General features: G+C 42.5%; 1 protein-coding gene across 3 annotated transcripts in view; it reads right to left on the bottom strand.

The window, feature by feature from the left end:
- OCA2 (OCA2 melanosomal transmembrane protein) overlaps positions 1–27,525 on the bottom strand; it is a 424,742-nt gene that overhangs the window by 212,624 nt on the left and 184,593 nt on the right. For all 3 annotated transcript variants that reach the window (XM_040336315.1, XM_040336313.1, XM_040336314.1), the window contains exons 4-6: positions 24,791–24,952; positions 21,923–21,980; positions 13,890–13,962 (exon numbers count right to left, since the gene is read on the bottom strand). In XM_040336315.1, the coding sequence (XP_040192249.1) occupies positions 13,890–13,962; positions 21,923–21,980; positions 24,791–24,952 (293 nt within the window). The remainder of the gene's footprint in view (positions 1–13,889; positions 13,963–21,922; positions 21,981–24,790; positions 24,953–27,525) is intronic.

Raw genomic sequence — 27,525 nt, 5'->3', positions numbered from 1 at the left:
TGCAGTGGCGCTGAGGGCGTAAGAGGGCGTAAAAGCAATTCGGGTGGGTAGTATAATTGAAGGTCTGGCTTTATACGCAGACGACCTCCTGTTGTTTCTAAGAGATCCGGGGGAGTCATTGGTCACTGCTCTGGGTATCATGGACACCTTTACTACATACTCGGGGCTGAAAGTTAACTGGGGCAAATCGTCCATTTTACCTTTGGATAAGGGGGCTAGTGAAAAGGCGAATCCCAACTTACCACTAAAGTGGGTTACACAGATAACCTACCTGGGTGTGAAGGTAACAGCGAGTGTGATGGATTACATGTCTCTTAACCTGCTCCCCCTTTTGACATTCTTTAAACAAAAAGCACTAACTTGGCAGAAACTCCCCCTGTCGCTGATTGGCAGGGTTAATCTTCTAAAGATGAAGATTCTCCCGGTTATTCTATATTTTCTGAGGAATGCTCCGGTATGGATACCGAAGTCTTTCTTCAGGAAGTTGGATAGTATCACTACCACATTTCTCTGGGCACCAAAAACACCTAGGCTGGGGTTGAAGGTTTTGCAGGAACCATGGGGTCAGGGAGGGCTGGCGTTGCCTGACTGGCGCAAATACTACTTGGCGGGGCAATTCGTTTTTGTACATAGATGGTTGAGTTCAGACGCGGGGGATTCGGCTACCATACTTGAGGCAGCCCATTTGGGCTCTTATGAGTCCCTTCGGTTGGCGATACATCGAGGTACAGGTAAGGACCTCCCACTGACAGAATCTATGAAGGCCACGGTTAAGGCGTGGGTAGAGGTGGAGAAATTGGCCTGTCCCAGCTACACGGGGGTCTCTCCTTCGACTCCCCTGTGGATGAACCCGAAGCTCCAGCAATTCTATAAATTTGACGATGCTGCAGGATGGGCGGGTAAGGGGATTAAACAACTTAAGGACATTACGCGTGATGGGGTACTTTTAACGTTTGACCAGTTAAAGGTCAAACACGACCTTCCTAACACACAATTTTTCCGGTATCTGAGACTAAGACACGCATTCCAGACGCAGTTTGAAACACAGACGGTTGCATCCTTTCCTTCTCGATTAGAAGACCTCCTAATGACAGAAGACTTGCCCAAAACTTTATCAGTGACGTATAAAGAATTGTTTAAAATCAGCCCTAAGGCTTTGGTAAAATGTAGAGAGCGGTGGGCGACTGAGGTCCCTGGTATACAAGGGGAGGAGTGGGATGACATGTGGGATCGTCCGTTTAAATATCTGGTGGCGGCTCGAGACAGACTCATTCAGTTTAAATTCCTGCATAGAAGCTACTACACCCCAGCCAGGCTGGCAGCGATTTATCCGTCGGTGCCACCTGAATGTTGGAGGTGCACTTTTTCGCCAGCAGACGCACACCACGTGTTTTGGGACTGCCCTCAGATTCAGCAGTTCTGGACCGGGGTCACGTCCTGCATAGAGGGAGTGCTGGGGGTACCTATACCTAGAGAAATCAGTGTTTGTCTGTTGGGCTTGGTGGAGGAGGTGGTCCCATCCAGGGCGCATAGGACGTTACTTAGCATACTCCTGTTCTACGGGAAGAAAGCTATTTTGCTCAAGTGGAAGAGTCCGGGGGCACCAGAGATAGTATTTTGGAAAGGGCTGGTGAATGCTATGCTCCCATATAACAAGGCAACATACTTATCTCGGGGCTGTGTGGGAAAATTTGAAAAAGTATGGAGGGCCTGGTACAAATCTGATCGGACGGTTGGGTAGTGTGGAAAGGTAAATAATTTCTGAATTTTTCATACATTGTGTACTTACATTGATTAAATTCCGGTGCATCGGGACTAGGATTAGAGATGATCACTCAGCGAGGTGTAAATCCTTTTTTCAGAGGAGCCCTGCGCTGGGTTTTCCGCAGGGGAAGGGAACTGAGTAGGGGGGGAGGGAGGGTGGGAGTTCTGTGGGTTATTGCCAGTTATTGCCATCTGCGATGGCTCTGTTGTATGTACATGGTCATGTTGACCAACGGTTTACTTGGTGCTTTACCAAGGAATGTATGTTTTGTCAAAAAACTTTCAATAAAAAGAAATTTTCAAAAAAATTTAAAAACTGTGGTCTACAAACACTTACAGTTCACAAAAAATAGCCTCCTCTTTGGCTGAGACAGCAGCGGGAGACATTGGCTCCCGCTACTGTCGATCACAGCCAATGAGGACAGGGCCGAGTCATGCTCTGTATGACTAGACAGAGCAGTGGCTCAGTAGAAATAAAGCAGTTTGCAATGGGGGCACTTGGCCAGGGGTGGTGCATCCATAAAGGGCGCAGGAGCGCCACCCCCCCTCTCCTGGCACCGCTCTAATCACCATAGATCCATGCATTGCATGAACCTATGGTCGCTGCCAACACCCCCTATTCAGGTGTCTGTCCCCTTTTCAGGCACCGGGCACCTGAAATACAGTGGTGGGGGTATTTTTTAGGAAGCACCTGATTAGACCTGTAAGCTCTAAAAGGCGCCCAAAAATGTGAGAAACGGGTGCAACGCTGTGCATTCCCTTCTCACTCAGCTGTATGTTAGCAAAGCGAAGGAATTCGCTTAGCCACCATTGAACCGCCTCTCAGCCAAACAGGTGCACCGGGTCTGTGTTACCTGTCACCTGATAGGCTGAAACGACAGGCACTCCAAGGCGTCCAATCATAGCAGAGGACAAGAGGAGGAGCGGGCAAAGACATCGGGGAAGAAATGGAGGACAGCGTTTGTCTGCCGCCGTCACCCGCTGCCCACCCGAGACAAGGCACGTGCAGGGCAGACTGCGGGTGGGGGCACAGCAGCAGCGTTTGATGGGCACAGTGGCTTGCGCCTCCCAAAAATTTTGAGCACCAGCCGCCACTGCACTTGGCAGGAGGGAGGGGCCAGGAGCACCAGCAGGGGATCCGAGAAGAGGATAGGAGCTGCTCTGTGCAAATTCACTGCACAGAACAGGCAAGCATGACATGTTTGTTATAAAAAAATAAAACAGCCTTTAATTTCACTTTAAGATGCTTGGTCTTGGAGAAGCTTGTGTCAGCAAAAAGTCTATATCAGAGGGCCAACATTCTCAAGCTTGTTTTACAGATATATGTTCAGTCTTGCTTAAAAAAATGCTTGGTTCCTAAAGTGGATTAAGAATTTAACCTATAGTTCTGGAAGAAAACATAGCAGCTAGTATTCAGCATGCTGATTTTTTTTTCTCAAAATGTAAAGAAACGCGTAAATGTTACATGATTTCTACAGGAAACATTTCAAATTTATTTGTTGCAATATAAAATGGAGCTACTCCCGCAACCACCAATATGAGAGTTTCATTTGTACATATATTTAAAGAAACATTTATGCCATTGAACTTCTGTACCTGTAACTGCTCAGCTTACAATATCAAAGAAAGATACCCAGCAGTTCTATTGACTTTTCTTTAGCATAAAGAAAACTAGATTATGGGGAATTGTTCACAGTATTGTGGAGCTTACATGAAAATCATCAATAAATGCATTCAAAACACAGGACCTGAGAAAAAAGGACTCATGAATTATATATGATTGTAACAATCATCTCACCTCCAGATATGCCATTAACTTTCTTTATCAAAATCACGAGATTTCTTTTGAAAATATTTTTGCAATACGATTAGGTCTATAATGCTCATTATATAGGCATGCACATTTTCTCCTTATATGTAATGAAAATGAATGCTGCGCAGGTTAAGAGGGGATGAAAGAATCTGAAAAAGGGATAAAAACACAATCAGCAAAGGAGCAATGGAATATGTATTTCCATCATAATGGCCGTTTTAAAACTTTATGGTTTAAAAATGTATAATATACTGTGCTGAAGAATTTATTATTACCATCACTTTCTGGGTTTCAGGAGTTGCAATCTAGTTCTAAATGTATTATCCTAGTCTGGCTCTCTCCAAATGATAGGGCCGTACTGTGGTCATACAACTGAAAAAATAAATAAAACATAAATAAAAACACTGGCACAGATGTGTGCTTTCCAAATGTGTTTAGTAATTGACTTGCTTCAAGGCTCCAAAGCCCATTTTTTTTTTCAATGAAAGTCCCTGGAGAAGAGCCATGTCACATGACCTGTCAATGTATTGTGACCAGCCTATTCTTAAAAGATATGTTCACCTTTTAAAAAACAAAAAGCACATTTTTGCAGGTTAAGAAAAACGTGCATTTTTTTTTTTTTTTTACTTGGAGCTTGTAAAGCATTGCACCCACGATCAGCATGCAGGACTCCAGCAGACTTGTGAGTGTATCCATCTGTCTGCAGGTACTTCATATGGGCAGGCAGATGGCACACTGACTGGAAGAGAGAATGAACCATCAGAGCACTCATGGTCGTTTATTGAAACAGCAAGCCGATAAGCTGCAAAGGCTATCATTTGTAGTTCTGCCATTCTCAGAACTCTGAATAAATGAGGCGGCCGGATGGGCACGTCTTTTTAAAATCATGACAGCAAGTGGGCGGGGGGAGTGGGGAGTTGAAGATCCTCTCCCCTTCGGGTGGAAGCAGAGCAGGCAGCGGCTGCAGGATTAGGAACAGGTTACATGTTCCACCCTAAAAACGGGGTTCCCAAAAGTGAATTTATCTTTAAAAGCCAAGTGTTTTCTGTTGTGTTATACAAATAGCACATCATGAGACACTGCAGACTATACCCCATGGCATGCATTTTAGAAATTAGTCCCAACATTATCTGTGATCAAGACTATGTTAGGTAAAACATTAAAGGCAGTACTAGGAGGGGCTGCAGTGTGCTTTGTCCAGTTTATTGGCGTAAAATGTGATGTGTGTGACTTCCTGCATTTTTCCACACTGAACCAAATGTCATCACATCACCACACAGCAAGCACAACACACTGTGCTTTTAGGCAGTGACATTAATGAAGTGTCACATGTGACAAATGAAATAGTTACAAAAAAAAAGAAAGTGCAATGCACTGTGCAACATGCATTGCACAACTCCCTGCAGGATCTAACACTGCGCTAGCATGCATGTTAAAGTACTGCATTTAACCATGCGGGCGTGTGTAACCCCTAGCCCTGGCTAGGTTCACAATAGCCTGCATGCTAAAATGCAGCCATGGTGCATCAAGGTAGCTTCACTTTTGCAAACAAACAGCCTTCAATTAATTTAAATGTTAGAAGCCATTTATACTTGTGTAGCATTACCCCGGAGGAGCTGCTGGCTGTTTGGGGTGGCACATTTACCTCATGGCTCCTCCGAATTCCTAGGGGTGAATGATGCGTATTGCATTTAGTAGAAGTAAAGGAATGTCCACAACAGGTGCTCTTTGCTGTGCTCTTTATTACCCAGTCGGGTAACAAAAAAAACAAAACAACTTGTATTGAGGAAAGTAAAGTTGAAGAAAGAACAGCAGATTCAGGCGTGATGATAGGGAAAAAAAGTCCTGCTCCCAAGCGTAACACTTTCTCTGCGCCACTCCTGCCAGAGTGGGTTTAGCGTACCCGGACAGGCCTCTCTCACTGACCTGGCATCCGGAGTATCACTTGAACGTTTGTAGGATAAAGTCCCTGCCACAGACCCTCCTTGGTGAACTTCAGAGAGACACCTCTGCCACAGGCCCTCTCTGATTTGGTAGTTAGGGAGATAATCCTCAGATGAGTTACGCCAGGATCTCCTTCAACTTGTCGCCCAGGTACCGACTGACAGGTGATCAATCCTTCAGTGTCCGGCTACCTTGACCCCTGGTGGTTTGTCGAGGCCCACAATACAGCTTGGAATCCACAAAGGTGGGAACCCAGTCGCTCACTGGGTCCCCGTCGCTGTTCAGATGCTCCGGGCCAACATGTTACCGGAACCAGGAACACCACGTGGCACGCACGCCCTGGCTAGGTAGGCCATAACGCCGGGGTGCCGTGATGTGGCCACCCTAAAGGTGGGTGCCACACTTGAAGACCCAGAACCAATGTATGCACAGCGAGGTCAAACCCTCATGATTGGTTGCTGGGAAAGAGCACCCAAACTTTGACTCCACTGCTGCCACCTGCAGCACTGGGGGTTGGAAGAACACCCCAGTGTAACAGAATAGCCTACAGCACAGCCAAGCTGAGACAGAGACCCTGTTTTGCACTTGACAATTTGGATCAGAGTTTAACTATACTCTGATCTCCCTCTAAATTTAACTAGCACCGGTACTATAGTATAGTATACTATAGTACACAGGCGCTACACTTGAATTTGTTGTGCTGGCTGATTGGATCAAGAAAATCATGTAGTAGTCTACATTTGGTTTTGCGTAGCACAGATTAAAAAAAAATAGATTATAAATCTTTGTAAACTTTCCTTTTCCACAGTCTCCCAGGATGGGTCCTGTTTGTGCATTTAGCACTTTGATCATATTTTTCAGTTCTGTAGTCTGTTTATTTTCATCTTTGCGATGTCATCAATATTTAAAGCCTTTTGGGCACACGCCAGTAGACAGGTAGTGGTTAATGCTCCCCCAGCCGGGAGGGAGATCTATCACTTGTTTCCCAGGGCTGTCTTGGCAGGCTTTCTGCTGGGCTCTGCTCCCCTCCCTGTGCTCATCAATTCAGGAAGAAGGGTTGACCCGAGTTAGTTTCAGCCATGTGGGAAAAGGGAAAGGCTGTCAGCTGAAGATGCAAACTGATCAGCCAAGCAACCACGTGGAGGAGAGAGGTGCCTGTATAGAAAAAATACTGAGTGGCTGCCGAGTCATATAGTGCCACAACACAGCCTGCTGCAAGGGAAGGAAAGAAAGACAGGAAGATGTGACCTCAAGTCAGGGCTCTCTGCCTCTCTGGAATTCCCCATTTCTGCCGGACACCTGTGTCCTAGAGCCTTCCACATGTAGGAGGATTGCTGGGACTTTCAGTCTGCTCTGAGGATGATAACAACCATGGACTCTGCCAAGTATGCTGGCACAGCCACAAGTCTGTAGCTAGGGATTAGGGATGTTAGGAAAATACTGTACTTTAGGTTGAACTTACCATGCAATTTTATCATGCTGCATTTTTCCAGTAGCTTTTGAAACTTTACCTCTGCCTGTTCTGAAATGACTAAAGGGATGTAATGTAATCAGCTTGGGTCACTAGTACATTGGGGTATGAAGACATCAGTACAAAGTTAATACAGTGGTTACCAAGGGTAGCCAAGATTTGGCAAGCAAACTGTTAAGGGTTGTAAACCCTTGTGGTTTTCCATCTTAATGCATTAAGGCGAAAAACTATCTGTAGTGCAGCAGCCCCCCAAAGCCCCAACCCTTATTCTTACCTGACCCCATTCTTTCCAGCGACGAGAACGAGCCCAGCAGCTCCAGCCACTGTCTCAGGTCCTCATTGGACAGATTGACAGCAGAGTCCTGCTGTCTGTCAATTGAGGCAGCAGCTGGACTCAAGGGCGCAAACAAATGAGTGCCCCCTTGGAAAGCGGGTCTCGATGCAGGGAGGAGCAAGGAGCGCCGTGGTGGATCCCAAAAGGAGGACAAAACCCTTGCACAGAGGAGGCAAGTATACCATGTGTGTTAAAAAATGAAAAATTAATAAAGCCTTTACAACCCCTTAAGGCTTGAGCAGGGGTTATCGTTTCAGATCAGATTCCAGGCCAAATTTTGGGCTGAATTACGAATTCAGCCATACTTAAAAAGAACCCATTGTAATAAAAGAAAAACGATTACATTTTTAAATGATGAAAGCTCAGACTGTGACCTTATTTATATTTGAACACTTAATGAATATCAGACCACAAAGAGTGCTCTAAATGCAGGCAGAACTCCATAATAACCCAAGATTTCCAACGATACAATTGGATTCTCCATTTGTTTCATGAACATAGACTAGGAAAGTAAACCCTCCCGCCCAAACTCAAATTCTAGCTTGGGGGGGGGGGGGGGGAAGCATCCAACAACTAATATTTTCAATGATTTATAGTAACTATACACTTTCTATAGAAGTTAAAAAAAATCTTAGCTTTGTTAAATTTTGTTTTATGCATAGAAAAACAGAGCTATACATTGACTTTACCAGCTGCCAATTTAGAAGTCTACTGGGAAGTGAATTTTGTATGGCACGAAACAAGAGATGTTACAAAAGCTTTTGTTTAATGGTTTAATTGTGATAAATGTAGTTGTGTCATGGTAAATGTAGTTCTGTTTCCAATTTTAGTAACAAATTAGCAAGAATGGTTTGGACAGGATAGCTGCGGCTTTTGTCAGAGTAATGAAAGTGGAAAGAATTTCAAATTATAGGCACAGAGAACGACTGCTGTTCTTTATACTAGTATATTATAATTCCAGTTTAATAGGGAAATGGGAAAGGAGGAGATTTCAGATGTGTAAAAAATTGTGCTTCTAAAATTACCTTCAGTTATTAGGTGGTTATAAGAGTAAAGGGTGCCCTCAAGATTTATCTTCCGTAGTGGGCTCAAATAAAGAATCATTTGTACAAAGGCAATAGGTAGTCACTAACTGGCCTAGACACTGATCTATACTTGTGCTTTCAAGATGCTGCACTATTGGAATGACTTTTCTATTATGTGAAATAAATTACAGGCTAGCATTCAGTAACCCATAACAATAAGCTGTCACTGTACTATAGGAAGGAAAATAAAGTTGCTGTGGGTTACTGCATTTTGCACATCATTTAACAAGCGTATTGAAGCTTAGTAGTCAAATAGGAATGCAAGATGTTGCTGCAGTAAAATACAAGAAATGTGGAATAAGAAAATGCAGTAATAACTAAATGCTAACTCCAGCTTTCTTTTTCTACAGCGTATGGCAAGGTTAGAACCTTTATATAGACATTCTTTCTTCACTCCCTCTCCTAGCACGGAGAAAATACAGGTAGCCATTTCCACTGGGGACAGACACGTCGGTTTTTCTATTTTTAGTAGCATGAGGTAGGTTTAGAGGCTCCAAGCAGACCCATACATAGAACATGCTAATCCAAAATGTACCTATATAAAAATTTCTATTTGTACCATTTGTTATGCGATTACTTTTAGTAAAAAGTGCCGTTAGGAAGTAATAGGAAAGGGGAACGCTGTGCCGCATGCTCTATATACAAAACTATAATTTCAAACATATAGCGCATCAAAGAGAAAGTACAAATGGTTCCACATTTCCTAAACTATCAAAGCTTTTGGCTTCTCTATATCCACTGGACCCTCTTTGTCTACAGTTCCCTTGCTGAATTTAGTTATCAATGTTCTTAAAAAACAAAACAGTTGGTAAATTGAGAGAATTTATGCTGCCTCCTCCAACCCTGCTGCCCTAGTCGCTGGCAAGTACAGCCCTATAGCTTTTGGGGTATGCACTTTCCTGTTCCAATGTCTCATGCCCTAAAAGAGCTCCACGTCCCGTCAGGGAGAGGAGATAGATGCTGTGTCCCTTGTACATAGGGACACAGCATCAGTCACCTCCCCCAGTCAGTCCCCTCCCCCCACAGTAAGAATCACTCCCAGGATACACATTTAACCCCTTCCTCGCCACCTAGTGTTAACCCCTTCCCTGCCAGTCACATTTATACAGTAATCAATGCATTTTTATAGCACTGTTCGCTGTATTAATGTGAATGGTCCCAAAAATGTGTCAAAAGTGTCCGCCGCAATATCGCAGACCTGTCAAAATTTGCAGATCGCCGTATTACTAGTAAAAAAAATAAAAAAATGTCAGAATTCTATCCCCTATTTTGTAGCCACTATAACTTTTGCGCAAACCAATCACTATACGCTTATTGTGATTTTTTCTTACCAAAAATATGTAGAATACATATCGGCCTAAACTGAGAAAAAAAAAAGTTTTTATTATAGCAAAAAATAAAAAAATATTGGCCCGGATTCACAAAGCACTCTCGAGATACGCCGCGTAAGTGTAAATATGCGCCGTGCTCACAAAACAAGATACGCCTGAAAATAGGCTTCATCCGACCGACGTAACTTGTCTACGCCGGCGTATTGTGGGCGCATATCTACGCTGAACGCATGTGGCGCTCCCATTGATTTTCTATTCAAATATACAAATGAGGGAGATACGGCGATTCACGAACGTACATGTGCGTGGTGCGCGCAAGTTCAACATCCGTGTGCAGTCACTACAAAAAAAAAGGGATCAAGCCATTGGCCGACATGGCATGCCCTTACAGGAGGACGGCACATACATCTATGCACGTCTCTCCAAAAAAAAAAAAAAAAAAAAGCTCATAATCTGAGCAAACAAAAAAAAGCACTCATTTGCCCTGTCGTGGGCCAGGCCTGGTGCCACGGCTCCAGCTCCTCAGTTGTCTGGGGGGAGCCTCGGGTGGGGGGTGGGGCATCAGGAGGAGGATCATCCCCTGGTCTGTTCGTCTGCATCCACAGCTGGCGAGTGGTGGTGTGTCGCCTGGTCTGCCTTCCCTCCGCCTCGATGGCAGCAGTGTTGGCCTGTATAGCCACTCCCAGGCTCTTCACCTCTGCCACGAGGCCTGCTGCTGTGGCGTGCAGCTCCCCAATGCAGGTCATCATAGCAGCACAGTTAGCACTCACATCCTGCAGGCTGTCAGAGATTGAGGTGCTCTGCTCAGCCTGCTGTGTGAGGCACTGCTGCACATTGGCTGTGGTGCCCTGCACAGCCACTGTGCATTCAGCCTGGGTCTTGGCTGAAGAGGCCAGGCTGTCTGCCACATGGCGCAGGTCACAGGCAATAGCACTCATGTGGCGCGTCTAGCGGGCCTGTTCCCTTGCAAGCCCTTGTTGTAGTGATTCGGGTACACCCCTTGTCTTCCGCAAAGCCTTCCTGGGGGCTGGAGAGGCTTGGGCTCGTCTATACGGGGAGGCCCTTGAGGGTCTTTCCCTGATGGGGGTGGCCCTTGAGGGGCTTCCCCTGATGGGGGGGGAGGTTTGGGAGGGTCCAGGGAAGACGTTCTCCTCCTCGAGGTAGACACATTCCTCAAGATCACCATGCTCCTCCTCAACTACCTCTAGAGAGGTGTGGGCACTCTCCTCCGGGAATGGCATGGGTCGTCCAGCACATCTGTGGATGACACAAAGCATTCACATGTTGGTGGACCCACACACTTGTCACATGTTCCCTTAAAACACACTTGCCTGTCCTCAAGGCCTGGTCACCAGAGTCAAAGCCCTCCAGACCCTCCACCTGCTCCCTCTCCAGACATCTGGCAATCATCACCTCCTCATCGTCAGTGAGCCTGATAGTACTGGCTGGTCCACCTCACGTGCCCCTGGCGTTCATCCTGGCCAGATCATCTCTGACCAGACGACGCAGGTCATTGATTTTTTTTACCAATGTCCTTAGAGGTCCTTCGCTCATGTCCAAGGGCATTGACCTCCTAGAGAATCTCTTCTTTCCTGACCTTGCTGGTCATGCCACTCTGTGCCCCATGGAGGTACACATCGTACCTTGAGATGGCAGAGATCAGGATTGCCTTCTCAGCTGATATTTTTTTCCCCTCCTCTCCCTCTCAGTCTCTGGAGCAGACATCGCTCAGAACGCAAAAGTACCTACACTACGGAAAACAAGCTGATGGTGTACTTTGGCGCTCGACGGGCGCATGTCTGGGCGTATTTATGCTCTGGGCATAGGCGGTGGGCCGGCGTATCTTGGGGGTTACGCCGGGCGTAGTTGTGAGCATGCACAGAGGGGTGCGGGACATACGTCCACATTAGGGTGCATGCACCGTTTAAGATACGCCGGACATAAACCACTGCGACACGCTCAGACCATCATTTGCATGGGGTCACGCCCACTTACATTTACGCTGGCCTGCGTCTTAGAAAATACGCTACGCTGGCTCATCTTGGTGAGCAATGGCTTGCTGAATGGAGTGCATGCATCCGTAAAAACGATACGCTACAGCGGCATAAATATGCGCCAATGTGAATCCGGGCCATTGTGTTTTTTTTTTTCAAAATTGTCGCTCTTTTTTTTTATAGCGCAAAAAATGTAAACCGCAGAAGTAATCAAATACCACCAAAAGAAAGCTCTATTTGTGGGAAAAAAAGGACGTCAATTTTTTGGGGGATGCACGTCGCACGACCGCACAATTTTAAAGCGACGCAGTGCTGAAAGCTGAAATTTTGCCTGGGCAGGAAGGGGGTGTATGTGTCCAGTAAGCAAGTGGTTAAATAGAGGTTATTGTAAGGAATGTGAAATAATGGAATATTATATGTCTGACATTAGCTACTCCATTTTAGATCTAGGATTCCATTTTATATAACATAGGTCTCTGTAGAGACATTTCAATATGTATTTTTTGTTTTTGCTTTTATTCTAACATTTAAGTTTTGCGGTTTTCATAAATAGAATATGTGCTAGATGGCTAGTTCCGGAGCAGGCATTCTGTGTGCAAGTAGCTTGTAAGAATGAAACTTGTTAAAAGAGGAACATCTGAATCTGTATAAAATACTCTGAACAATATAGACAATTTGCAATCTCTAATACAGCATATATAGTGTCTGTGTTATAAATTGACCGACCGGTGTGGGGGTTAAAATATCCAACTGTCCAAGGTCCAGCCTAGGCAACAGAACCAGAACCGAACCTAACAGTTATAATGATTCACTACTCCATCTAAAAAAAAAATAGCTTAACTTTAACTTGGGACCTATAAATGCATCAACCAATGTTTGATAGAATGTTCCTCTCACACATTAGCCGTTTTTGAAACCCTTGTTCCTAGCTCTGGCAACCCTTATCCTTTTGTGCATGTGGCTACACCCACTCACCACTTATATATTGAACTGTGAATGTATCTACTTGCCGGAGTGATTCATTTACCTTCATCTTTGATATGTATTTGGACTTTATTCACAAATTTTTACATATATGTTGTGTTACATCTACATTGATCACAATTCTTCAGCACTGCACTTTTTGTTTCACCTTCAAATATCTGTCCATAATTCATAGATATTAGATTAGATATCGATTCAGTAAATTTTAGTAAAACAAAATGTCTTACTGTACAGATTCATTCTGAATTCCTATCAGAAGCATTGATGAACTCTGTGTGCCAGACCATCTCCGCTCTGTTCACTTGGCATTGGACATAATTGCACACATTGACAGCTAGGACATCAGGAGCATGCAGATAATGAATAAAAATATTTTTTTACTATTAGAATGTACTGTAACTGTGGCCCTGCAATGCTCGGACCCAGGTTTATTGGCACAATGGTTTTATTTTTTGGTTCATAAAGTTTTGCATTCTCTACAATCATTTTTTTATACAATGTGTTAGTGGATTCCAGCTGCAACTCAAAAATGGTGAATTGGCTTTTGCCCAAATTGATGTGCTTTATGTTGGAACTATTTAACACACAAAACAACTGCTGGTTACTACCAGCGGTTGTTTTGTGTGTTAAATAGTTATATTTAACACACAAATAGCTTCTCTATATGAAAAAGCAGAAGGGAGTTTCCAATTAATATTTTCATTTTTTTTTTTTAAATCAGTCATAAGATATTTACTTTACAGATCTCTGGTGTAGTTCAACTACATACGCAAAGACACCATGTATAAATGTAGCTAAATTTTATCAGAATATAATAACTGAGAATTGTTTCAATATACTAAGCAGCATCCTCTATCAATTCACAAACCAATACCTTTTTGTATATAACAAGAGAAAAAAAAAAACACACTTGCACAGAAGCACACTTTTTCATAGATTTTGGTGAGCAATATCACAATATCATTTGGAGGCAATCTGAGAGGAGCCACTTTTATGAAGCAAGTCATTTTCTTTGAAATTAATTCTGCAGAATGGGGATCTCAGACAGGGAGAAAATGAATCTCTGTGAATGTCACACTTTGAACAGTGGAAGAACTATTATGTATCACCTTAAATTAAACCACATTACACCTTGTGATGAGAGACCGTAGCAGAGGACCAAAGGATACCGTAGCTTTCCAAAGATGACAGGGCCAACATCTGCCATGGTCTGCCCTTATCAGAATACGTGCTAAATAAAATCTGTAGCAAGTATCAGAAACATGCAATTAGCAAAATTATTTATGCACAGAAAATACATTTGTATTGTAAATCACTACTGTATAAAACGTCCACAATCATATAGACGGAAGAAAAAAATACAATTGCATAGATAGATGAAAAATATAATATAAATAATATATAACAAGTCACTGCTACAAAGTTTAAAAAACATGTCAATTGTAACTATAACCTTTTAAAACTAGAAAAGAAGACCTCAATCTCCAAAGATTTATTACTCATCTGTTCCACTGAATTAATCTTTCCAGTGGGAAGTGGGACCGGTAAGTTTAAGCCATTTCCATGCAGGCAGGGCATTTTTAAAAATAGCAAAAATCACTTGAACCGTTTGACCTCCAGAAAATTTACCCCTCCATGACCAGGCCATTTTTTGCGATACGGCACTGCGTTACGTTAACCGTCAATTGCGCGTTCATGCAACACCGTACCCAAGTAAAATTTATGTCATTTTTCTCCACAAATATATAGCTTTTTATTGGTGGTATTTGATGCCCTCTGGGTTTATTTTTGGTGCTATAAACCCCAAAATTTGACAATTTGGGGAAAAAAAAAATTCTGCCATAAAACATAAAAAAAAAAAAAACACACAACACTTCATAAACTTAGACCAATATGTTTTCTGCTATATACATTTTGGTTAAAAAAATCCCAATAAGCGTATGTGGTTTGGTTTGTGAAAAATGATAGCATCTATAAACTATTGAATATGAACTGTGTTTTTTTTTTTTTTTTGTCCATCAGATGAAATCTTGCGAGCAACTACCTTATTTTCCGGTGTTTAAGATGCCTCAAAACTCTGGGGTCGTCTTATACACCGTTACCTGTATGCAGAGTCTGTCAAACTGCAGGTGTCCATTGTTCAAAAGCCGCGCCTCCTCCTTGTGCCTTGTGCTGTTCCGTGATAGGCGGAACACTCAGTTTCCTAGCAGAGCCTCGGTTCAGTGTTTCGCCTATCCTGGATGTCCTCTCGGTGACGTCAGAGCGCCGCCTCCCGACGTTTCGTCACAAAAGGGACTTGATTACGGGATGGCGCTCTGACGTCACCGCGTTACACGTGTGAGGACCCGTAGGATACGGGCACACGCTCCAACAGGCCGGCCGGCTGTTTTTATCCATTGCCTGTACATATCTACTATGTTGTAAGTGTACATCTATTTTTTACCCATTAAATCCTGTAACGGTTTTACACTATGGGCTGTTCCTGATTCTTTTCTATGTTCCGGAGTGACCTATCTGGTGGTCATATGGGGGATTGAGTCCACATTCACTAATATACTAACTGGATGGTGGATCGTATACATCTCTATCGTGACAGTGGCTGTCTGCACAGATATGCTGGTTTTGATCTCATAGAGATCTGAGACTCTGGTAAGGGTCTGTGTTACTCGTTGGTGGAGGTCTCCTGTATGTCATTCACTCATTGATGAAATTAATTCACACTTGGGATTCAGTGTTTCCTGCTGTGCTTCTATGGACTTCATACCTGCACTAATTGCCCTCATCTTTCTTTGCATTCATTGGACTGTTTGGAGCACTACATTTGTTTATATATTCACACTGTTTGTATGACACTTATCAGTGAATTATTTAGCGCGACTCCTAACCTTTTTTCATTTGTATTTTTATGTTGTATGACATTTTTGAGACACTGCTGTTTTTCTTTTTCACATATGGTATGCGCAATATTTCTTTCCTTATTATACGCCCATTCGCCTTATACTCCGGCAAATACGGTATATATAAGCGGATACATATTACACTAAGCTGGCAGCATTAAACAAAACTCCCAATATAAATATGCAATGCATATGTTAAGTTATGCTGTGTGTAGACCTTTAAAAATATAACAATGATCAAAAATAAACACATAAACATATAGTGAATGTATATAACATGCCACAACTCTGACATTCATATTTATAACAAATGTGAACAAGTATATTGCTAATATATGTGCCAAATAATTATTTCCAAGCTAATAAGTGTTCATGTATAGACCATCCAAATCGTTTAAACAAGTGCTTCAGTGCACGGACAATGGCTAAAAATGTCCTTTCATCTTCACATAATCTCAAATGTGCAAATGATGTTTCACCCCAGTGCTCCCCCATTAGGCGTGTGCTCACCTCAGGTAATGTGACCTCACATTTAATTGTAGCGCCTGTGTACTTTGTAGTACCGGTGCTAGTTAAATTTAAGGGAGATCAGAGTGTAGTTAAACTCTGATCCAATTTGTTAAGTGCAAAACAGGGTTTGTGTCTCAGCTTGGCTGTGCTGTAGGCTATTCCGTTGCATTGGGGTGTTCTTCCAACCCCTGTGCTGCAGGTGTCAGCAGTGGATTCAAGGTTTGGGTACTTTTATGGGGAGGGGTATTCATGGGGTGGATGCCATTGGTTCTGGGTCTTCTTCTTTAAGTGTGGCATCACGGCGCCCCAGCGTTATGGCCTACCTGGCCGGGGCGTGCGTGCCACGTGGTGTTCCTGGACCATGCTGGCCCGGAGCATCTGAACAGCGACAGGGACCCAGTGAGCGACTGGGTTCCCACCTTTGAGGACCCCAAGCTGTATTGCTGTTCGGTGGGGAGTCTGTCTGAGTGCCATTGAGAGGCTGGTGATCCAAAAGGGCCTCGACAAACCACCGGGGATCAAGGTAGCCAGACACTGAAGGATTGATCACCTGTCAGTCGGTACCTAGGTGACAAGTTGAAGGAGATCCAGGAGTAATTCATCTAAGAAGGATCATCTGTGTAACTGCAAATCAGAGAAGGCCTGTGGCAGAGGTGTCTTTTCGAGGTTCACCAAGGAGGGTATGTGGCAGAGACTTTATTCTACAAAAGTTTGAGTGATACTCCGGCTGCCAGGTCAGTGAGAGTGGCCTGTCCGGGCTAAACCCACTGACATAGGAGTGGCACAGAAAAGGGTTACGTTTGGGAGCAGGACTGTATCCCTATCACGCCTGAATCTGCTATTCTCCATTCTTCTTCAACTTTTTTTCCTCACCACAAGTTTGTTTTTACCCGCTGGGTAATAAAGAGCACAGCAAAGAGCACGTGTTGCGGACATTCCTTTACTTCTACCAAATGCAATACGCATTTTTCACCCCTAGGAATTCGGGGGAGCCATGAGGTAATCGTGCCATCTGAAACAACCAGCAGCTCTTCCGGGGGTAGTGCTACATAAGTTTGGTCAAAAACAGCTTTTTAGTCTCTCCGAACTAAAAGAGCGCATCTTCCACCTTTCCGCCCTGTCATTTTCCATCACCCGTTGCTCGGTGTATATATGGAAAAGGGGAGCTCCAAATAGTGCTTATATCTTTAAAACCATATGTTTTATTAAAATGCATATACACAGTTGCAATAAAAAGTATGTGAACCCTTATGGAATGATATGGATTTCTGCACAAATTGGTCATAAAATGTGATCTGATCTTCATCTAAGTCACAACAATAGACAATCACAGTCTGCTTAAACTAATAAACACACAAAAAATTAAATGTTACCATGTTTTTATTGAACACACCATGTAAACATTCACAGTGCCGGTGGAAAAAGTATGTGAACCCTTGGCTTTAATAACTGGTTGAATCGATTTTGGCAGCAATAACTTCAACCAAACATTTCCTATAGTTGCAGATCAGACGTGCACAACGTTTTAGGAGTAATTCTTGACCATTCCTCTTTACAGAACCGTTTCAGTTCAGCAATATTCTTGGGATATCTGGTGTGAATCGCTTTCTTGGAGGTCATGCCACAGCATCTCAAATCGGGTTGAGGTCAGGACTCTGACTGGGCCACTCCAGAAGGCGCATTTTCTTCTGTTGATTTACTTCTATGCTTTCGGTCGTTTTCTTGTTGCAACACCCATCTTCTGCTGAGCTTCAGCTGGTGGACAGATGGCCTTAAGTTCTCCTGCAAAATGTCTTGATAAACTTGGGAATTAGTTTTTCCTTTGATGATGGCAATCCGTCCAGGCCCTGATGCAGCAAAGCAGCCCCAAACCATGATGCCCCCACCACCATAATTCACAGTTGGAATGAGGTTTTGATGTTGGTGTGCTGTGCCTCTTTTTCTCCACACATAGTGTTGTGTCTTTCCTCCAAACAACTCAACTTTGGTTTCATCTGTCCACAGAATATGTTGCCAGTACTGCTGTGGAACATCCAGGTGATCTTGTGCAAACTGTAAACATGCAGCAATGTTTTTTTTTTGGACAGCAGTGGCTTCCTCTGTGGTAGCCTCTCATGAAATCCATTCTTGTTTATTGTTTAACGTATAGTAGATTCGCTAACAGGGATGTTCGCATATGCCAGAGACTTTTGTAAGCCTTTAGCTGACACTATAGGATTCTTCTTCACCTCATTGAGCAGTCTGCGCTGTGCTCTTGTAGTCCTCTTTACAGGGTGGCCACTCCTAGGGAGAGTAGCAGCAGTGCTGAACTTTCTTCATTTATAGACAATTTGTCTTACCGTGGACTGATGAACAGCAAGGCTTTTGGAGATACTTTTATAACCCTTTCCAGCTTTATGCAAGTCAACAATTCTTAATCGTAGATCCTCTGAGAGCTCTGTTGTGCGAGGCATCATTGACATCAGGCAATGCTTCTTGTGAAAAACAAACCCAGAACTGGTGTGTTTTGTATAGGGCAGGGCAGCTGTAACCAACAACTCCAATCTCATCTTATTGATTGGACTCCAGTTGGCCGACACCTCACGCCAATTCGCTCATTATTCTAGGGATTCACATATTTTTTCCACCTGCGCTGTGAATGACATGGTGTCTTCAATAAAAACACGGTAACATTTAATTCTTTGTGTGTTATTAATTTAAGCAAACTGATTGTCTATTGTTGTGACTTAGATGAAGATCAGATCACATTTTATGACCAATTTGTGCAGAAATCCATATTATTCCAAAAGGGTTCACATACTTTGTATTGCAACTGTATTACACTCAGATTTGATGGGTGTTCCAGTGAACCAACTGTATACAGCCTATATTAAATTAATCCAAGGCATTGCACCAACTTGTGCTGCTCCAAAGAATGTTTCAGCTTCTCATCATACCATATGCCCCCCCCTATTACATCACATGGCCACGTGAATCCCCCAAAGGAAAATCACGTGACCCTGTGACACAACACGTAGGGAAGAGGCAGATGGTATAATGAGACTCTGAAACATTCTTTGGAGCAGCACAGATTTGTTGCAGTGCCTTGGATTCATTTAACATACGCTGTGTATAGTTGGTGCACTGGAGCACCCATCAAAGCTGAGTGTAATATATGCATTTTAATAAAAAATTATGGTTTTAGAGATCTAAGCACTATCTGGAGCACCTTTTTCATAGATACATCGAGCAATGGCTGATTGACACTGACAGGATGGAAAGGAGGTAGATACTCTATTAGGTGGGGAGGCTAAAGCCATTTTTGACCAAAAACTTAAATGTGAGGTCACATTACCTGAGGTGAGCACACACCTAATGGGGGAGCACTGAGGTGAGTCATCATTGGCACATTTGAGGTTGTGTGCAGATCAAAAGGAAGTTTTTAGCCATTGTCCGTGTACTGAAGCACTTGTTCCTTTAATGAATTTTTGACTGTATACAGGAACACTTATTAGCTTGGACATTTTTTGCCACATATATTAGCACTGTACTTGTTCACTTGGGCACATTTGTTAAAAAATATGCACATCAAGAGAGTTCTGGAATGTTATATACCATCACTATAGGTTTGTGTTTATTTTTTGATCATTGTTCTTAGTGGGACTACGATATTGCGGTGGACAGTCTGATGCCCACACTTGGCAGAGCTCTGCATCTCTCCTCGCCAATCAGCGGATGCTAGCTGGCACCAATTGGCCGGCACCTGCTGATCAGCTTGTGCTGTATCAGATCGCAACACAGTCACAGCGCCCGCGGCACGCAAGGGCCCCCCTACCTGGAAGTGCCAGATTACATACTGGGTACGTGATTGGGCAGAGGAGAGCTTCCTTGCATCCAAGTGATGCAGTCAGCAAGCAGCTAACAGAAAGCTGGAACTCCCCTAAAAGGAACTGTTAAAAAGCAGGACACTTGTGTAAATATCGTTTCCAGTTGAGAAACTTCCAGAAAATTCCTTGCCTTGAAATATAGGCCACTGTCGTGGCATCGTCTGACAATACTTGGATGTGTTGGCCCCTGATCGTCAGTCTGAAGGCCCACAGCCCCAAAAAATGGCTCTTCGCTCCCTCCAATTGGAGGACTTCCTGGACTCCTCCCTTGACCAGGGCCCTTGGGCCATCTGGTAATCTAGATGTGTGCCCCACCCCCAGGAGCTTGCATCCGTTAGGATTTTTGCCATGGAGAAGGTCCATAACAGACCTAGACTCAGATTTGTTTGTCTTCTCCACCACCATATTTCCTTTTTACTGGAGAGGGGATCTTGAACTGTTTCTCCAGAGACTCTCCGTAGGTCCAATTTTGTAAGATCACCTGTTGGAGGTCTCTTGCATGGATAGCGGGCCCTCTGAACAGCTGGAATTGAGGCTGTGAGCAGCCCCAGTGAGGACATGGCTGCCCGAACAGGTTTGTCTGTACCTTTTTCACCGCCGCCTGCACCTTCACCATTTTTTTTCCTGTACCAAATCTACGATATAGCCCAGAAAAATGATCACCTGAGAAGGAATTAGGTTTGATTTTTCCCTGTTCAAAATCCAACCTAAACTTTCTAAATGTCTCAGTCCTTTTCAAATCCCTGTACAACAGGTCTTTTGAACTGGAGAACAGGAGGTCGTCCAGATATGGTATTACAGATACTCCCTCCAGCCTGAGCGGTGCCAATGCCTCTGCCATGATCTTTGTTAAGATCCTTGGGGAGGAGGAGAGACCGAACAGGAGTGCCCTAAAATGAAAGTGCCTCACTACTCTCCCTGCTCTGATTGCCAGACGCAGATATCGCTGAGACGTTGGTTTTATTGGCACATTGAAGTATGCGTCCCTCAGGTCTATGGAGGCAAGGAAGCATCCTGTGGGAAGAAGTTTTCTCACTAAATTGTGTCCATTCAAAACTTTTTGTATCGAATTGATCAGTTTAAGATTTTTAAGTTCAGTATTAGTTTGAATTTTCCCGACGTTTTTCACAAAAAATACGTGGGATTAACACCCTAGACCTTCCTCCTCCTGGGGTACTGGGGTGATCACCTTCTGCTGAAGGAAATCCTGTATTAATGCCGTCATCGCCAGAGACCTTTCCTGATCTCTGGGTCATATAAAAACAAGACAGTGAACTTTCCGAGAATTCCAGTGCGTAGCCCTCCGAAATTATCTTGAGCACGAACGCACTGGATGTTGGAGTTCGGGGGGCTGCCAGAAAAGACCAACAGACGGTTTTAATTGTTACAGATGTTATATGCTTTATATCTATATTTGATTATTTTGAGTTGGAGTTTTACCTTACAGTGTTAAAATAGGCTGTTATGGCCATTTTTACTCCAAAAGCAAGGTGTGGTCTCATTATTTTAGAAGTTAAGTATGGGGGTGGAGTAGAAGTGGTATAACGGCAAGAAAAAAGGTTAGGTATCTCTGGACTACACTAGTCATGTGGTACAAGGGCCAACATTTATAAAAGGTAACGGTTTATTATGATTTTTTACTTCTAAAAATGTCTTGGTATGTTACTGCATACCATATACTCCTATTGAATTACTAAAACAAAAATGTAATCCATAAATGTTCTATATTTAAATACATTGTAAACCTTAGTGGTTGTTAAATGATGGTTTTCACAGCCATCCTTGGAAGCCTTAACAAAATACTAGTCCGGAGTGATTACACCAAGAGAGCAAGGCAAATGAAATGTCAGCTGTGATTTCAAGTCAACAGTTTCAAACAGAAGAAAGGTGCTTCAGGCCATAGGTAATGTTTGCAAATGAGATACTCACCGAGCAGGCAACTACAATGATGAAGAGTCCGGTAATCTTCAAGTTTTTTAAGAAACACCTTGAGAGAAGAGAATTCAACAGGAATAAAAATAATCAAGGCTAGAAGAGAATCCACTGATGAGCAGTAATTTCATTCTGACACCTTCTGCATTTATATCAGGCAATCACCTGCTCAATATTTTCTCATTAACTGTGTTTTCATCTTCACAATAGACACATTACATTAGAAATCCTTTAAGCACTTTGATTGTGTGGATGCTCCTCTCCTACATACAACATATAACCACTGCAAACCATTAAAGGGTTCCTTACATGCTGGTTTAATAGTTTGATATTGTATCGACTAGCTATATATATATATATTATTTTTTTTTCTCACTATAGATGGGTCATCATTCATTGATTAGAATCTTTATACAATTAAATAAGTGCTTTGGCTTAGCAGAAACAGAAAAACAGCAAAAAAAGAAAGATGAAATTTAGAGTGCTTAGCACACCTCCTACATACAGCTAGGCATGGGGCAATTGGTACAGCAGTCCAGTAAGAGACCGACTGGGAATTTGCCCTCTGGGCTAGTCCAATATACGTAGGGATGGGGCCGGGGGGGCCTTGAGTGTAAACATTTTACCAGACATCGGTCAAAGTAGGACCTGCAGATAGTGACACATGCTGGGGCATTATAAAGCTACATTGTAAAATGTGTTCTTACTATAAAAGTTCTATCTGGTTTTATTTGACCCCAGGTAAAAGGTTCTCAATCCTCCCCTGACACTTCCCCAGCTTTAATATTCCTATATGTCAAATACTGCATATGGATAATTCCCTAACTTTATTATTCACCCTTGCTTTAAACAATATACAATTAAAAACGTAGAAGCCATCAGACGGCATTACAGATTAACTGCATTCCCACAAGAAGTAGACTTAAAAACTAGCCATTGTATAAATCTTTAGCTGCCTAAAAAAATTTACTTTTTTTTACCTGTTTTGAGAGAACTACATAGGCAGCCATTACTAACCTTTCAATTTGGCCATCCTGTGAATCCAATAGCTTTAGTACTTTGAGTCACTAAACCTGGTTAATCAGAGTTTTAATGTCTCTGGTTAAGCATTCTGAGGCAGTCTCTCTATATGTATTTAAACTAGAGAGATTCATACAACTAGCATTTTTAGGTGGCCAGCAAGCGGGTAAGAGGCTTTTTCAAAGGGTCAGTTATGGCAGTTGGCATAATCGTTCAGTACACTGTTTATAGATATATAGTGCATGTATATACTCTGCATTCAGTGTAGACGCTACATTCAGTCAGTGCAGGGTATGTGTGTGTATGTGTGTGTACTGACTGAATATAGCATCTACACTGAATGCAGATATGCTCTGCTATGAAGGCAAGTTTTAGGTAGGGGCAGTGGCCATTTGTTACTGGTGTTTTTTATATTAGTAAAGCGAGGCACAGCTGAGAATTACGCTGGGGTTCACACCTATGTGAATTGGAATGCGGGTTACCCCACATCCATTTGGCATAGCAGGAGAATGTGACTGGCTCTCTATGGAGCCGGTTCACATATCACCAGGGCTGCTGCGGTGCACACTGTGCCTGAGCTCAGCCCTGAAACTGAGCTAAAGGCACAAAGTCTTGGCCCTGAACCCAAGAATGGGGGCGCACAGCGTTCATGTTCTATCCACAGACAGTTCCTGTGTGAACCGAGCCTGAATGTTTTTTTAAATGTTTGGGCCTTCCATGTGCTCCTTTCTGCAAAAGCTAGATATAGATATAGGCTAGGGTGGGTGCCATTTGTTTGTACTATTCAATTACTTTTACCTAGTGCCCCACAACTTCAGACAGCGCATAACAGAGTCAAGTAAGAATTTGATTTTAAAAGTAGGTTGAAGACCGTGTGAGCTCAGGCAGTGGACAAGGCAACTACCAAACTTCAAGTGACATATGACCCATGCCACTTGATCTGAATTGCCAAGCTCAGACAATGAGTATAACTAAATAGGGAGGCAAAAATTAACCTTTCATAAGAAACCTTGCACAGTTTGACTTTAAAAAAGGGCATACTTGTGAATACTTTAACAATGTGGATTTGGGTCACATACAATAATGCCAAAAAAAAAGGAAAAAAAATAAAACTGAATAAATGGGATTATGTTGAGCCACTATATCATGATCTATCCACTTACTGTAAATGTTGTAGTAATCATGGGCAACAGCTCCTTTACTTTTTTGATGGAGATCTTATCTTTTCCTAATCACCGTGCATTTCAACTGAAAAAGGTCTAATAAAACTGTGCACATACTTTATACTTGAAATGTGCTTAAAAGGCTCAGGATAGTCGAAACAATCAGTGCCTGTAATATTGGCCTCAATTGCCCCTTTTATTTTTTAAATTATACCTGTCTTAATATGGAGAGGCTAACACTGTTATGCTTTGGAAAATGCTATGCTTTTTAACTTAAAGTACCTCATCAATCAACTGCATCTGTAGTAACACAATTTAAACTCATTCTGCAGCTGTTACTTTTCTGTGCAGGTCCTAATCTGTTTGTATGTTAGAAAAGAAAGGCAGACACTATGTTGAATGAGGCTAGGACTTATTTTAATCGACTAGAACCTCCAGGGGAGCCATTCTTCAGTTCAAAGTAAATTTGGTGTATATAAAAAACAAGCCCATAACACTGTCAGTACAGAAAATAAATAAATAAAAGTGTGCCAGACAAATTCTGTGCCTATAGATAGCGTCAAGGGTACAGACAAAAAAAAAAACACGTTGAAAGCCTCAATTTTCACTGTGCTTTTACAAATTTTACAACATTCATGAAACCGAATAACTTTACACTTTCAAAATATGGAAAATATTTTACCTTAGTTTAGAAGAGCTGAATTTCTCTTGAAGGTTGTCCAGGAGTTCATATTTTTCTGATGATGCAGATCGAGAAAGGCTTCCAACTTCACTACCAAGTCGGCATCGCTGTTCAAATTCTGAAGAGCTATTCTCCCAAGATTCTCCGCAGACAAATTCTGGCCTGTACAGAGTTGTATAGCATCATTAGAAAGCCTACTGCAACGTTCAGTCAAAACACTCCTTATACATTATATTGTTTTTGCAATTTGTAGAAACTTTTGCCTAAAAAAAGTGTGACCAATGAGTACAAATTATACATAAATCTGCAGAATTATAAATATGATAAAGAACAAATAAAAGTGTATGATAAAAGTGTATGGGGAAGACGGTGGTTGGGAGTTCCAATTACAAAGTTACCATATTCATACAAACATTTTTGTAAAGCCTCTTGAAACCTTGTATTGGAGCCCCACCCCCCCTCATACATATCTTGCTAAGTATTATGGATGCACAGTGTAGGACTGCGATACACGCGACTTATTAGTTTTGGCAGGATTTTTTTTAACTACAGTACGCTGTCTCTTACATTCACTTTAGTCCACTAAATTAGTAAATGTTATTTTATTTTTGTTTTAATACAAGAGAATCAGTCAGATCTACCAGCAAGGGCTAACAGGCTTGAGACTAAACTCTGTGGCGGCCAGTTTAATTGCACGCTTCTGACTTGCTGAAATCAATATGTGGCAAATGAAGTGGATTTCCATCAGAAAGGTTAATTATGCAATTAAAATCACCCATGTACTTTGCAGATCTTTGTATAAAACATAATTTGAACAGCAAAGGTGTTCCAAAGATAGCCAATAAGAAATTCACTTTCTTTAAAAAGGACTTACACTTTAATATTTGAAGTGGAACTATCGGCAGTCTGTCAGTAGAATTAATATCACTGTATATTTTTATGCACGATTTGTATAATGCAAACAGTTTGCACAATGTCTTCCAAAATAAAGAGAAACAGTATTGTTGCAATACATTTCACGGCAAGAAGGTTAGCAGGGCACTACTTGTGTGCCCTTACACTCAGGGAAGGGCAAATGTGCCAAAAGGGAGCAACTATGTGAGAGCAGGTCATTTGAGAAAATAAAGCTCAGTTGTTAACAAGAGGCAGGATAGCCTTGGGTACTAGAAAGCTGTACAGGTTGGGGGGGGGGGGGGGGGGAAGGAAATTTCATAATGATGGGAGAGGCAAAGATGATGCTTTGAGTGAAATTTTGAGATGAGGTTGGTAATGTAGCCGAGGGCAGAGTGGTGGATGGAATAGTAAGTTAATATTTGTATTTGTTGGGTGATCAGAAAGCAGCAGAGGGATTGGTAGAGAGGGGTGGCATTAACACAGCAGTTTTTGATTATCTTGATCCCCCTTTAACATAGATACTACTTGTAGATCATTCTAATCTAGGACTTATTTTTCAGCTTCCTTTACCAGACCAAGCTGTACAGCAAACGTGGCAGTTATTCATAGTTAAATTCTTTATACAACAGGGAGAAACATTTAAATTGTTGCAATAATACCCTAACAAGTGTTAGCTGGAAGTAAGCTAGAATTTGTTAGTCATTTATTGAAAAGTCAGAAAGTTTTTTTATCTTAATGCATTGTATGCATGAAGATAAAAAAAAAGCTATGTGCAGCAGCTGCCCCAGCACCCCATAATCCTTACCCAAGCCCCATCTCCAGCAATGTCCACGAGTTCCTCGGCCATCCAAGACTCTCCTCCTTCTTGGCTGAGGCACAGCAGTGGTGCCATTGGCTCCCGCTGCTGTCAACTAAAATATAATTTATGATTTTACAGAAACTATTTGCATTACTACCAGCCCTTGAAAACGCTTTAAATGGTTCTAAAAAGGCAAAAGATGTTTTTACCTTCATGCATACAAGTAAAAAACCTTCTGCATGCAGCTCTCCCCTTTATACTTACCTGAGCCTGATATCAAACCAGCAATGTGTACGACAGAATAGGCGCTCTCCGTCCTCATTGGCTCAGACACAGCAGTAGAAGCCATTGGCCAGTGAGGAGGGTCAAGACTGAGCCGCATGCTGTACAGTATGTCAACAAACACACAGAGCGGGGCTCGGGAGAGAGCATGCACAAGTGTTCTCATAGTAAGCAGCTTGCTATAGGGGGGGGGGAGTGGCCAGGAGTGCCAGTGGGAAGCCCAAGAGGAGGATCGGAGCGCTGCTCTGTGCAAAACCAACTGCACAAAGGGGGGAAGCATAATAATAGGTTTGTGAGATATTTTTTGCATTTGCAATTACTTGAAATCTGAACATGTTTATTACAATACTACATAATTGACCAGAAGCCAATTAGCAAACAAGCATATTTTTAGGTTCTGAGAGGAAGTTTGAGTACCAAAAGAAACTCCATGCAAACATGGGCAAATATAAAAAAAATCCACATGGATAGCGTGTCAGGAAATTTCACAGCATCAAGACACCATGCTGAACACAATTATAATAACTTTTATGTACAGTTCCACTTTAGTAAAATAACCACTTGAGCCCCGGGAAGATTTGCCCCCTTAATGACCAGGCCATTTTTTGTGATACTGCACTGCGTCGCTTTAACTGACATCCTTTTTTTCCCCACAAATAGAGCTTTCTTTTGGTGATCACCTCTGTTTTAAATTTTTTGCGCTAAAAGCAAAAAGAGCAACAATTTTGAAAAAAATAAAAGTTTTACATTTTGCTATAAT

This window comes from Rana temporaria, chromosome 2, assembly GCF_905171775.1.
Source record: "Rana temporaria chromosome 2, aRanTem1.1, whole genome shotgun sequence".
NCBI classification, from domain to species: domain Eukaryota; kingdom Metazoa; phylum Chordata; class Amphibia; order Anura; family Ranidae; genus Rana; species Rana temporaria.
This window is presented reverse-complemented; position numbering and strand designations above follow the sequence as displayed.